The 13118-nt window shown below is 42.9% G+C and overlaps 1 protein-coding gene across 1 annotated transcript in view; it reads right to left on the reverse strand.

Annotated features, from left to right (window-relative positions):
• Positions 1–13118, reverse strand: part of SOS2 (SOS Ras/Rho guanine nucleotide exchange factor 2) — a 1344468-nt gene that overhangs the window by 339869 nt on the left and 991481 nt on the right. The window contains exon 16 of the mRNA XM_069638977.1: positions 12146–12308. Within this exon, the coding sequence (XP_069495078.1) occupies positions 12146–12308 (163 nt within the window). The remainder of the gene's footprint in view (positions 1–12145; positions 12309–13118) is intronic.

Below are 13118 nucleotides of genomic sequence, written 5' to 3' on the forward strand. Positions count from 1 at the left end.
GACGGGGACAGAAGGCTGATCTTCTTGTAAATGTGTTGATTGAAGATTAGGCTCTCCTGTTACGCTCACCTGATATCCCCGGGGGCGTCTGGAAGGCTCCGAGATCTGGAACATTGGATGCGTAGTTGCCCAGTGCTGAATAATGAATCTTAGTTATTTGTAGGGTGAGCTATCCGTCCTGCATTTTTTGTGCAGGGGCACCTGACGTTTGTTGGCGAGCTGCCAGAGTTGCTTCACGGGTGCAGTTCGCCTTCCTTGGGCCCAGGCCTTCTGTGACCCTGAATCTGCTGGTAGGCAGGTAGGTTTGTTAATTGTAAGTCTTTGTTCTGTTTATGGTGGGAATTTGTTAATGTCTTTATTTCCTTCTTTTCAGGTGCTAAGGTCTTGATGCTGGCGTGCTGGATGGAGAGGCACGTTTTCTAGGTAAGAGAAAGCGCGAAGCGCAGCGCCTTTACTGTCTTTTAAAGCTAACCTGTGTTTTCTTCTTCTCCTCACAGGCCGCTGTGGTGCTGCGAGTGGATGAGAGCGCGATGAAAAACAGGCCCCTGGAATCCGTTAAGGTAAGTACAGCGCTGTGCAGTTGTTTAATATTGAAAGCGAACCTGAATATGTCTTTTCCTTTGCAAATGTTTCTGTGGTGCTCCGGATGGAAGCGTGGCGTAGCGCGATGGAATTCAGGTAAGACTGATGGAATTCGATGTTTTGGAAGCTCGCGTTCTAATATTGTTTTTCCCTTTCTCGTTATTGCAGGTCGCAATGTTCGAATAGCAGCTGTGGTAGAGGTTCGCCGGAAGTCCTTAAGTTAGTACTCACAAGTGAGTGATGATGCTTCTTCTCTCGGTTTCCACAGATTGCAGCCCAGTTGAGATGCTGAGTGCTGGATGGTGTTTTCTCATGTAAACCAGAATAATCTTGTTCTTGCAGGATTACAGGAAGATACTGAAGACCAGGAGCTGGACACAGTGAGCGTCACGCTGCGGGTTGCAGAATAACTCGAAGCGTGTTCTGCAGTCAGGGTGTGGTTTATATAGCCCAGGTAAAGTAGTACCAGTGAAAGTAGTTGCAGGCCTGCCACACCCAAAACACTAGACCGCATGGCTTGGTTCTTAGAACTAGACTGTGTGGGTGATTCCATGTTGGATTTAAAGGCCCATGTACATAAATGGGACCTAGTTTGAACAGCCCTTCCTTCCTACATATGAGCCTGGTGCCAAAGGCGCCAGGACTGGCTCCAGGAGCCCTTTTGCAGTGGATTTAAGGCCCTCAGGGTTCTGATGGGAGCCTGCTTGTGGCACAACTTGTGCCCCCTCACAGTGGTCATGACATCTCGACAAGATCTTTTCAGGGAAGGATGCTCAGAAAAACTAATAATTCTTTCTAGGCGGTCCATACACCCTTCAAATTTCTCCCTCGTCCATTTAGAGGACTCAGAAGGGCCTACGGGTGGAAAAACATTGTCTTTCGCCCTATGGCATCTAAAATTGTTTTTCAGGGTGTTAGAAAGAGGCTCTTGCTGTCCTCATAGTAATCGTGAGAATCGGGATGTCATGGCTTATCTGCGGCCTGTCCCATGCTTTTCGGCGGAACGGGAGCAAGCCCAACCGCCGAAGTAATTCTCTCCATGCTTTCTCCGATAATCGCTGAATCCGCGTGAGACAGAGGTTCCGAAGATCTAGCTGTAGATTTATTGACTCCTGCGGCGTTAGAGGGCCTAGCGGTCGGTTTTTCGACTTGAGGCCTAGTTGTGATTTTTGGGCCTACCGCAGCCTTCGGGACCGTCTTAGCGTCTGTTTCCCCACTTTGACGTGCACACCTGATTTAGGGGTAGCACCCATGTTTGATTTAAGATGCCCAGTTGCAAGACGCTGCTGCGGATGCGGGGAAGGCTTTGGATCTGTACGATCCGAGGAATCCGCCGAAATTTTTGACGGTCCTGTTAGTGCTTTCACCTTTTTCGACGTACCCATCGAAATAGGTGTAGGGGTTGTGTGCTTAGTGAGATGCGATTGTATGCCCCTGTTGCCAGGTGTTGTCCCTGAATCGAGACCATCACATACGCAACAGATGCATGGTCATCAGAAGTCCCCCCGTCACTTTCGGCACGTGTGGCGGTGGAGGAAGGGGCTCCACTCGCGTCATACCATACACGGGCCACCGCTTTACTCGGTGCTCCTTAAGGGTCTTAGGCCGAAGGAGTTTACACGCTGCACACTGCTTCTCGTTGTGATCTAAGGGGAGACAGGCGTTGCACGTAATGTGCTAGTCTTTCCAAGGATATCTGACCCTACACTTAGGGCAGAACCTAAAAGGAGTCCTTTCCATAGCAAAAGGGGAAGACAACCAGACCTAAAGGGTAAAGAGGGGGGAAAGAGGAACGGCATACCAAAAATATGGCCACCTCGACCCCACTCTCCCTACTGTAAAGGTCGGCCGGAGGGCCCGACCACGTGGAAGCTAGGGCCGCCGGATCTTAGGTGCCGAAATCCACCACCGTAGACAATTCCCCTGCCGTCTTCGTCGAAGTTGTTCTTGTCGAAGTGACTTAACAGGGAAACCGACAAGTCGGTTAAAGATAAACAATGTCTCTTATGTAAGAGCTCCGCTATAGGCCGACCAGTTATCTGGGTGGAAAAAAAACAATCTGAGGGACCTCGGCACGTGAGGGTTTTTGGGTACACTACACGTCACGATAGGGATAGTGTTACAGACACGCCTATCCCGACGGCCCCTTTCGGTTCCCGAAAAACAAGATGCAATACTCTGTGGTTACCACTGGATGTCGGACTATATGCACAGCATGTGATTCTAAGCAGATTAACAAGCATCAGAAGATCATTTATGTACAGAAAAAAAAAAGAGTGCTGGGGACAGCAGGCAGCCCTGCTTCACACCTCTTGATGTGCTAAAAGGCCTGCTTAAAACCCAGTTGGAGATTCTTATGGAAGGCAAAGTGTCCTGATATAGGGACTGGATCGTGCTTCGCAGAACAGGGTCTATAAGGTGGAATATTTGGTCCAAAATGTTTGACTATTCACCAATTCAAATGTCCTACTAAGGTTGCGAGACTCTGCACATAGCGAAATACTATTTGCAGTGCTACATTTCTAAATCGGATGGAGTAGAACAAAGGCTTGATCAATGGTCAAGAGGCCTGCACGAAAGCCTCTGTGCGCCCAATTCAACAGGTTGTCTGCTTTAGCCAATCCTGTAGACCCTTCAGTATCACGTATGTGTTAGGGGAGTTTTCCTAAAGTCCTACTGGCAGTAAGACTTTAGAGCTATCCCAGTGGTTTGTAGATCCCCAACTCTTAGTATTAGTCTGTACTAGCTCAGGACCTTGGTAGAGGGGCAGAGCAGATAGGCTTATCTTAATAGGAAGATGTGAGCTGTAGGTAAGTACACTGAATCTTAGTTAGACAGGCACAGCAAAGAAGCACTTACACTTATAGTACTATAAAAAGTATATATTTATTATATTTACACCAGAATCTCTTTAAATACTTCAGACGTTTATACTAGAACACTTAGGAATATTTGATAATACACTTCAAAGGGCACTTTCACTTTTGTATTTGTTCGCAGTTACATTTATAGCAACGTTAGAAAGGGAAAAGAAAGTTATCGTATTATCGTTGTTGCGGAATCATGCGGTTTTCAACAGGTCATACAGTAATGCATTTACTCTGCAAAGACATATAGTAAAATCAGGGAGTAAATGGTTAGTTAATGTAAAAGAAGTTTAGTTCAAGGATCTAGAGACGTTTTCTTTGCCCAGTAAGTCCTTTGTGTTAAAAAAATGCAACCCTTGCTAAAGGCAGTTCGGAGAGGGCTTGAAGTCTTGACAAGCATCGGATTACAAAGAGTTCGTGTATTTCTTCTAGTTTCTAGGGTTATTGAAGCAGCAGGTTAACAACTAACGAGGGAGACCTTAAACCGGCCTCGAAAAGGGGACTCAAGCAGCAGCTTGGGTCTGAGGTAAGAGGGTGTTGCACTGCACACCTCTACATGCACTCCAACGCTCTGGAGTGACTTCTTGGAATCGGGTAAGCAATACCTTTTTCCCCCATAGTACTTTGGGTTATGTCAAAATGTTTGTGCTGGATGCTCTGCGATGCTGCAGCTCTGGACCCGACCTCCGGATTCCTTGGTCTGATGACTGAAGGCAGGACAATGGATGGATCTCTTCGCAGCAATCTCGAGGGAGAACCTTTAGCACGACTTTCAGCAACTTGTGGGTTCACTCTGCGGTTTTGGCGCCTTTTTTGCTTTACCAACGAAGGACATGGATCGCCCGATCAATCTTCTTCGCTTCCTGCAGTCCCACCCTCTGATTAGTGGCTCTGGACGAAATGGATCAGATCTCTAGTGTTTCCTTACGGGTTCAGCAAAGATTTGGACGGATTCAGACTTTCCACCACGATGCACTCGAAATGGGCAGCAGGTCCCCTGATATTGGGGTTCCGCAGCTCTGGACACTTCTAAGACCTGGGGAGATGGCTCGTTCCAAAGTTCGTCTTGGGACTGGCTGTCCCCCCCCCCAGACAAAGGGAAGGAGTCGTCCTCTTTGCAGCTCTTCTGTTGCACTGATAATGGGGTAAGGACAGCAGTGGTCGCTTCACAGTGTTGCAAAGGGTTAGCAAGCATTTCTGGTCATCTTCTTCGAATACTTCAGCATCCAGTGGTCAACTTGCTCTTCACTCCAGAAGCCTCACCTTTTATACCGTTCCAGCACAAGCTCCTCTGCAATCTCTCTAAGCATTTTACAGAAAGGGGCATTTGGCTGTGGGGAGCTGGACCTATTCAGGCAATGTGGCAGACAAAGGACATGGGGGTGGAAACCTCCTCCCCCACTTCCTGCCTGGACACTCTGGAGCCTAGGCGGGGATACCCAAGGGTTCCCACCAAAGGCAAAACACACACGCACAGCCCTGCCCCTCCGATAATGGTTGAAGGGCTGACAAAGAACAACCGTGCTAGTGATGGTGAAAACAGAAGGGAGGCCCCAAATTGGTACTTGGGTGCCCCTATTGTGCACTACTGAGGCTATGGAAATAGCATGTGGTATAAAACATACACAATAGTTGGTAGAACAGGTCCACTGCTACCAGCCGCAACTAGGAGTTTGTCCATGTGACATAAAAGTCTAAAGTAATTAGGTGATGGGCTATGTCCTTCTTACGAGGTGTTGAAAAAGGTTTAAAGGCAAAGCATGATGTGTTTTTGTTAACAATGCGCATGTGCACCCAATTGCACAAAAATTTGTATCAAGTACTGGGGGAGGAGGGGGGAGGGTCAGGCCTTTGTGCGGCACCTAACTGACCTTTGCGAGCCCCAAACTCCTAATGGAGGGTTATGATGCACTTCAAGCATGAAGCCAATAGGAAAATGAACACCCAAAAATAATTGATGAACAAATGAAATTGCAACAAACAAGATAAAAGTTTCACGCACCAGAATCTAAACAACAAACATAATCCAGCGATGTTCTCACATACGTGAAAATCACTAACAAACAGGAATAGACATGCTTGAATTACAAAAGCGAAGCAGACTGTTCACACATGCTAAGAACAGCGCGCCATGACATTCTGACGTCACGCGTTGCACGCACGTGAGACGTCAGCAGATCAGACACATATAAATAAAAGAAGTCAAATGTCTAACACACGCGCAAAGCCTGGGAACTGACCCAATGGAGGTCCATGATCCTTAGAGGTAAGCAGGAAGGGAGAGGCAGGCGGGGGGTACACGTCAAACAAGAAAGGATGTTTTCTAAGTATTCAGGAATCGTGCAAACCGGCACATCTTAATTATATATCAAAATATTAACACTAGGCGCTGGAGCTGATAGAATGGTTAATACAGGCAGTATTATCATATTGAATGATGTTATTATAGACATCTAAATGTCAACCGCCTTACTTTCCATATAGGATAATACTAATAAGAAGGACTTTTTCAGAAAAGACCAGACAAGAAGAATGTTTGCGTTAATTGGACTCCTATGAATTAGCAACGCAAATGTTAGGGTAAGTGACCCTAATTTTGGTTTATAGCTAGGGCATAAGCTATTTTGAGAACAAATCATATATAATCATAAGCACTATGAGGCTAGCGGATGGGCGTTACATTATGCATGCAACACGGATGAGGCTAAACACTAAACCTAATTGGCGGGGTAACTCCTGTATTTACTTATCTGGCACGTGTTATAATGCGCCGCACACACCCGCACCACGTCAATAAAATCAAAGAATATCAATTGTAAGTACAATGATGCAGAAATATTAAGCAGTGAGAATTGATAATGCAAGCTGTCTAAAACAGGAACAACAACGGTATTTACTGTGTGCGAATTATGCCATATCTGTGTCTGTGTATTTTCTCCAATGTCCCGACCATCTGCCCACATTGCCGTTATAATTTCTCTATCAATTTGAATTGTTGTTATTTATTTAATTTTTGAAACTATATGTTGATCATCTTCGGATATACTGATTTAAATATACAGCCTTGAGAAAGACCTCAAGTGTCGAAAACGTGTCCGCTGATCATATGGAAATGAAATCTTCAAGCATAACTCACTGAACATTTGCGATCAGTTCTTACTCAGGAAAGTAATTTACAATTTTTTTTTATTAATACCGTGTGTTATAGTTTACAAAAGAAACTTTTCACACTTACAAAATTAAAATACATATTCAAATATATCAGTAAACATAACTACATTTCTTCAAATTCAGACTAAAATAACATTCAAAACAACTAATTTCTTCACAGTAATTGTTACCAAATGATTCCAACTTACTAAACAAAAAACACAAAGATCTTTTGATTGAAAACACTGCCTATAATGAGCCTCGTAAGACATATAAGGTGTTACTCCTATCAATGTATCCATCAACAGAACGCTAAGTTTAGATTATTTTCATAGCACTTCGTTTTCTGCACAAGTTCCTCTTCGATTTTCAATAGAAGTCTGGCCAAGGCACATATGAAAGCAATGTGAGGATTGTTCATACATATATACAATAGCATTTCACGTGACGATACAGAGTTTCCAACGTTTTGATCCCCCAGAAACGCAATTCTCTCTATGTCAAATTGCCTGCAATAAATAACCAGATGTTTTATGGTTTCCTTTTGTGGAACTATCTCACAGAAACGACAAATATCTGAATTAAAATGCCTCCACTGACAAATATGTTCTTTAGAAAGAAGTTGATTCAAGCGTAAATGCATGTAGACTTCCCGTACTTTGGTGTCAGGGAAGTACTCCACATACATCAGCCCCGGAACCCTTTTGTGTGTGTGTGTGTGTATGGCAAACTCTTTATACAGCAGATAGGAACCAATTATTTTTTTTGAGAATCAGCCCAATCCATTTGATATAACATTTGTTGGGAATAACCCACTCTCATTGTCAAATCCTCTTTGGTGATATTGATTCGAAGAAGGGCAAGATCCATTCTTTTTTTTAAAGAGAACAATTGAAGCAGGATTGTCTAAAGCCAACATCCTGGCAAACTCCACATAGATGGAATTTCTAGGGGGATTCAACATTTTACAAGTATTCATTTGACGCCACAAAAAGCGCAAAGACAAGCTTGACAAACCTAATTCTATACGTATGCATGAGTCTGGGACTGATTAGCCAAATTTAACACCTGTTTCCAAATGCGCCCTTGTACAGAATTTAATAACTCATCGATGTTATGCAAACACAGATCCAACTTATGCAAGATTATCGGTTCAATCTTTAATAGGTAGAATTGAAGTGTGGGATTTAGTGAAAATTTGCACAATTTTTGATGGATTATTCTTAAAAGTGAAATCAAAGGTCTAACTATGGCTGTTAAGAAGTCACTCCAGTATTTTTGGGAAAAATCGTTGGTAATATCAAAACCCAGATATTTCAGCATGGAAATTCGATCCAGTTTGATCCAGTTCGATCCAGTTTGTGATTGTTAAAAGTCCATGCATGCGAGGATTTTTTTCTCGATCCTGGCAGTATTACAATCTTAGATTTACCTATGTTAGCACGTAGGTTGTGGTTGGTTGCAAAAATGGAAAATGCCTGTATTTTATTTTGAAGCCCCAGTGGTGTTTTATCAAAAATTAAAATGTCATTGGCGTATGCTAACCAGTATATTTTAATATGTCCGAGTTTGACCGGATAGCACAATGTTTGTTCCCAAAGTGTTTCAATATCAACCAGATAAAGATTGAAAAGAGTGGATGCAAGGCTACAGCCTTGCTTCATCCCCAAACAGGTGAGAATTTCATGAGTAACATCACCCTGCCTGTTGATTCTGATCTTAAAATATGTGTCAGAATGTAGTAGGGTCAGTAGCTGAATGATGTTTTCTGGGAAACCAAGTTTTCTTATCTTACACCACAGCTTGTCGCGAATAATGCAATCAAAAGCTGAGCGTAGGTCTAAGGATGCCATATAAATGTTGCCTGCCTGATGTTTTTTACAGGAATGCAACATACGCGATCAAATAAGCGCATTAATGGATGTGCCCATTTGTTTCCCAAAACCAGTTTGATTCTGAGATGGAATATCATGTGATTTTATAAACGGTTCCATCTCATTCAGAAGCAAAATTGTAAAGACTTCATTCGAACAGTCCATAAGGGCAATTTGCCTGTAATTTACTGGATCCGCCGGATTTCCCTTTTTATAAATAGGCACAATCAAAGCGATGTGCCACGAATGAGGAATGGACCCTTTCCAGTAAAGTAATTTACTATTGGCTGAGTGCGGGTTACCAGTACAACACTTTCAGCTCTATGATTGCCTATGTGACTAAACAAGTAACAGGAGCAGAGAGAATGGGGATACTAGGTATCCCTTTGGCACTCCACTGAAGGGGGTGTGAGCTAATCTCTCAGACTATAGAGTTTTTTGGAGAGATACTAAGTATCTCTCTATCCTTCCTTAGGAACTGTAGTTACTTGAGGATATAGAAGAAGAATCTTAAAGGAGCACCTTAAGGGTCCCCAGCAACACAGCCAATAAGGAGCTGTGTGCAGCAGTTGTAAAAACACAGATGCCTTTAAGAGCTATGGAGCAGACAGACTCCATAGTACAGGTAGAGTACAAAGAATAGAGTTCCAAAAGCAGAACTCACGAGAATGAATAAGTGGAAAAAGGCTCCACTCATTCAGGATTGAAAGAAAAGGCCCAGAGGTCCAGCAACAAGTGCTGGTGATCTCACTAGGAGTGGGGATACAAATGATAAATCTCCCTAACACTCACCTCCCCTCCACCATCCCTCCCCCCACACTATGGACAGGAGGATCAAATCCACTCCTGGGTGGCTCTCTTGATCCAGCCGGTCATACTTTCTAGAGAGACAATCAGCATTCTTATGTTGGGTACCTTACCTGTGCTCAATAGTGAAGCCAGGGCTGTAGACTTATGGACCACCTGAGTAATTTTGTGTTTTCTCCTTTCATCTGTATCAGCCACCTTAAGGGTTGGTGGTCAGTTTGAATCTTGAAAGTAGTCCCCTAAAGGTATGGTCTGAATTTCTTCAGGGCCCACACAATGAGAAAACCATTTACGTTCAATGGTTGCCCACCTTGTTTCCCTATCCTTGAATTTTCTACTAATAAAGCAGCTGGGGTGCTCCCTGCCTTTGGTATCAAATTGGCTCACGACTGCTCCTATCCCTGTGTTGAAAGAATCAGTATGGACTAGGAAGACCTGAGTGTCATCTGGAGAACTCAGCAGTGGAGCTTTACAGAGGGCATCTTTCAGGCCCCTGGAAGGCTTTTTCATAGTCATCATTTCACCTGACCTTTTTAGGGTACTTGGCAGACAATATGGTATTCAGAGGAGAATCTATAACCCCATAGATCTCAATGAAGTTCCTGTAATAACCAATAAGTCTTAGGAAGGCTCTTACTTGAGTTTGAGTAGTTGGAGTGATCCATTCTTGTAGAGCCTTTACTTTGCTGGGTGAGGGCTTGATCTCCCCTCCTTCAACCTCATGACCAAGGTAGACCACCTTAACTGTGACCAACTTGGCATTTACTGCTTTGATTGTCAGATTGGCCTTTTGAAGGGTCTGCAACATATGTCCCAGGTGGTCAAGATGTTCTTCCCAGGTAGGGCTGAACACTGCTATGTCATCCAAGTATGCCATGCAGAAGGTCTCTAACCCATTCAGAAAATAGTTAACCATTCTCTGAAATGTGGCAGGCGCATTCTTTAAACCAAAGGGCATGACCTTAAACTGGTACAAGCCTTCTAGGGTTGGGAATGCTGTCTTCTCCTTGGACTGGTCAGTCATGGCAATCTGCCAATAACCACTTGTCAGGTAAAAAGTACTGAGGATTTTTGCTGAGCCCAGCTCATCCACCAGTTCATCTGTCCTTTGCAAGAGATAGGCATCAGTCTTGGTAACTGCATTTAGTGCCCTATAGTCCTCACAGAATTTAAGTTATTTTGTTCCTGCCCTTGGTACTAACGAAACTGGGGTAGCCCATGGACTTGTGCAATGTTCAATCACTCCAAGGTCAAGCATCTTATTGACCTCTTCTTTTATGTGGTTCCTCACATTATCTGACATCCATTTGATTACCAATGTTGTACTCATATGTTTAATGCCACCAGAAGATACTTGTACCTTAGAAATAAAATGACCAACAATACAGCAGTTTTGTGTACCACTCAAGTAAGACATTAGTGAGATTAGTAAGGAATTGCACGTTCTTTAAAATTCAACTAGACCTGCAGGTCGACTAACTTAGTTTACCAACTCAACCGAAGACAAATGCACTAGACCAATGGCAATGGATGACATTTAAATGCCCTTTCAGTAAAATAGTGCATGTCACATCACACGCACTTTAGTTTGGCACACTACTGCCACCCAGAGGCCAGCCATGCACATTGAAACATTTACTTGAAATTTACGGCAAGCAAAGCAAAGTTTAAATAAAGGTTTCCAACATCCCCTGCAAATTGTACTGGCCCTTTGTAAAATCTACTCGACTATGCGAGGTGGAAAAAAATACTTTGCAAGCCTTGGATAAGTGTCTGTAAAAGGGTTAACTGCATGAATGGACACACACATAGGTATGATAAAAAAGGCTCTGAAAACAGTATGGCCAGCTCTAGTGCAGGTGCAAATATAAAATGCAATCATAATAATAGAGCAAAGTTAGTTCTGGAGGCCAACTACATTGTACAGTATTGCAGTAGGTCTGTAGATGTACAGACTGGATGAAATTATTGATTGCTACTTTGCGTAAACATCTATTTAGCTTTGTGTATTCATTATGTAAGAGACAAAGCAGAGTGTATGGCTTAGCATGTAAAGAACTGGGAAAATAAGGTGGAATATGTATGCAACCAGCAGGCCACAGAACTGGGTTTGCCATCAAAGCATTTGGCCACTCGTTAATATGATGCATTTTCCCCAATAAAATTAAGTCTAGTGGAAACTATGAGATTTAGATACACTAACCTACACTTTACTGTAAAGCATGGAGACAATGGAGTGTTTTACAGTAGCAATACTGTAATTATGCATTATTTAACAAATTACATTTTTCGAAATGGAATTGAATGTCTTTTCTTAAATAACGTTAACACATATTGGTCTTTGGCAGACATGATACAGTTAGCTTAATAAAAGTTTTATACCAATTATTTCTGGTTTGCAATTATTTGAAAAAGAAAAACAAAACATGTTTGCATAGCACTCCTAAACAGGCAGTTTGGTGCATGAGTGGTGGGGTTGATTACTGCTGCAACTTCTCTCCATTAGTCCCTTTGAACTTGCAATGGGTCAAGAAAAGAGGGGTGGAGATGGCTCTGAAGGCAAGAGTAATGCAGGGCAAGCTGTGTCTTCAATGAACAGGACAACTTAAATGGCTAGCTTTGCTACATAAGTGTCAATCTAATTAGCAAACCTACAGTATTGCATAGCAAATTGCTATGCGGCACAGCTTTATTTTATGCCTTGCTTAGTAAAAAATAAAAAGCGAAACACAGTAGCATCAACAGACAAACATTAAAAGATTACAGGTGGAGTATTGGAAAATGCTGCATAGACAATTGGATTTAAGAACACTGTTCCAACAAATTCCAGTAACCTATAATTAAGGAGAGTAAGGGTACACTTACCTCAAATGTGTGGTCCAATCTGTAAACTGGCACAGAATTCACAGCACTAACGATCTCCAGCACTCCATTGAAGTTGTTTAAGTCTTGGAAAACCTGGAGTATTTCTATGATTCGGCTGAAAACTGCTACTCTCTCCTCAAAGTTTTCAGCTTCCACTAGACACCTAATTGAATATAAATAAATAAGTTTAATAGCTTAACGTGAGTAGTTCATATTGCCAACATCCAAGTACATAAGGCCAAAACACAAATATATGAATAGAACGCTCTAGTGGCTTGTATAAAACTAAGATACATTTTTTGTGTACTATTTTGTATATGTAAATAGCAATCCACATGATGAAGAAATCAATCACGCTCCATTTCCGCTCTATGAATTTGGGATCAGTGAGGATTCCAACCATGATGCCAGCAATTGTACCTCCAGGATTCTTCACAGTCGGAAACAGCAGAATGTCCAATAGAAACCATTACACCCTTGAACCAATCATTGACAATAACTAACACAAATGAGGGGCAATTAAGACTACTAAAGGGAATAGCCAATCCCAGAAGAGAATACAAGAGTAAAGAGGGAAGACTACCAGAGTCAGTTATAGAAAATACACCAAAGGGCCTGGAAACATGTATTCAGTGTCTTGGATCCAAAGGAAGCAGACATATGTGCTGACGGTCCCTGGATATAAGGGGAGATTTCTGCAAAAAGAAGTGCTGGAAGGACTGCTGCCTAGAGGAAGGCAATGTAAGCTTGGATAGTCTTGAGGGAGAGGTGGAGAGCTTGAATCCCTGGAGGCCCTGAAAGAGTCAAGCTGACTAGAAGGCCACAGCAATCGCTTCTAAGCTCTCAGATTTGGGATAGCCAAGGGCTTTGCCTAGTGAACCCGGGAGATCTGCCTAGTGGGGCAGCAGGGCAAAGACATGCATTACTCACCATTATAGCATTTCTGATGATTGTATCTGCTTAGAGTCACATG

The sequence above is a fragment of the Ambystoma mexicanum genome, chromosome 14 (assembly GCF_040938575.1).
Source record: "Ambystoma mexicanum isolate Mex_15411 chromosome 14, UKY_AmexF1_1, whole genome shotgun sequence".
NCBI classification, from domain to species: Eukaryota; Metazoa; Chordata; class Amphibia; order Caudata; family Ambystomatidae; genus Ambystoma; species Ambystoma mexicanum.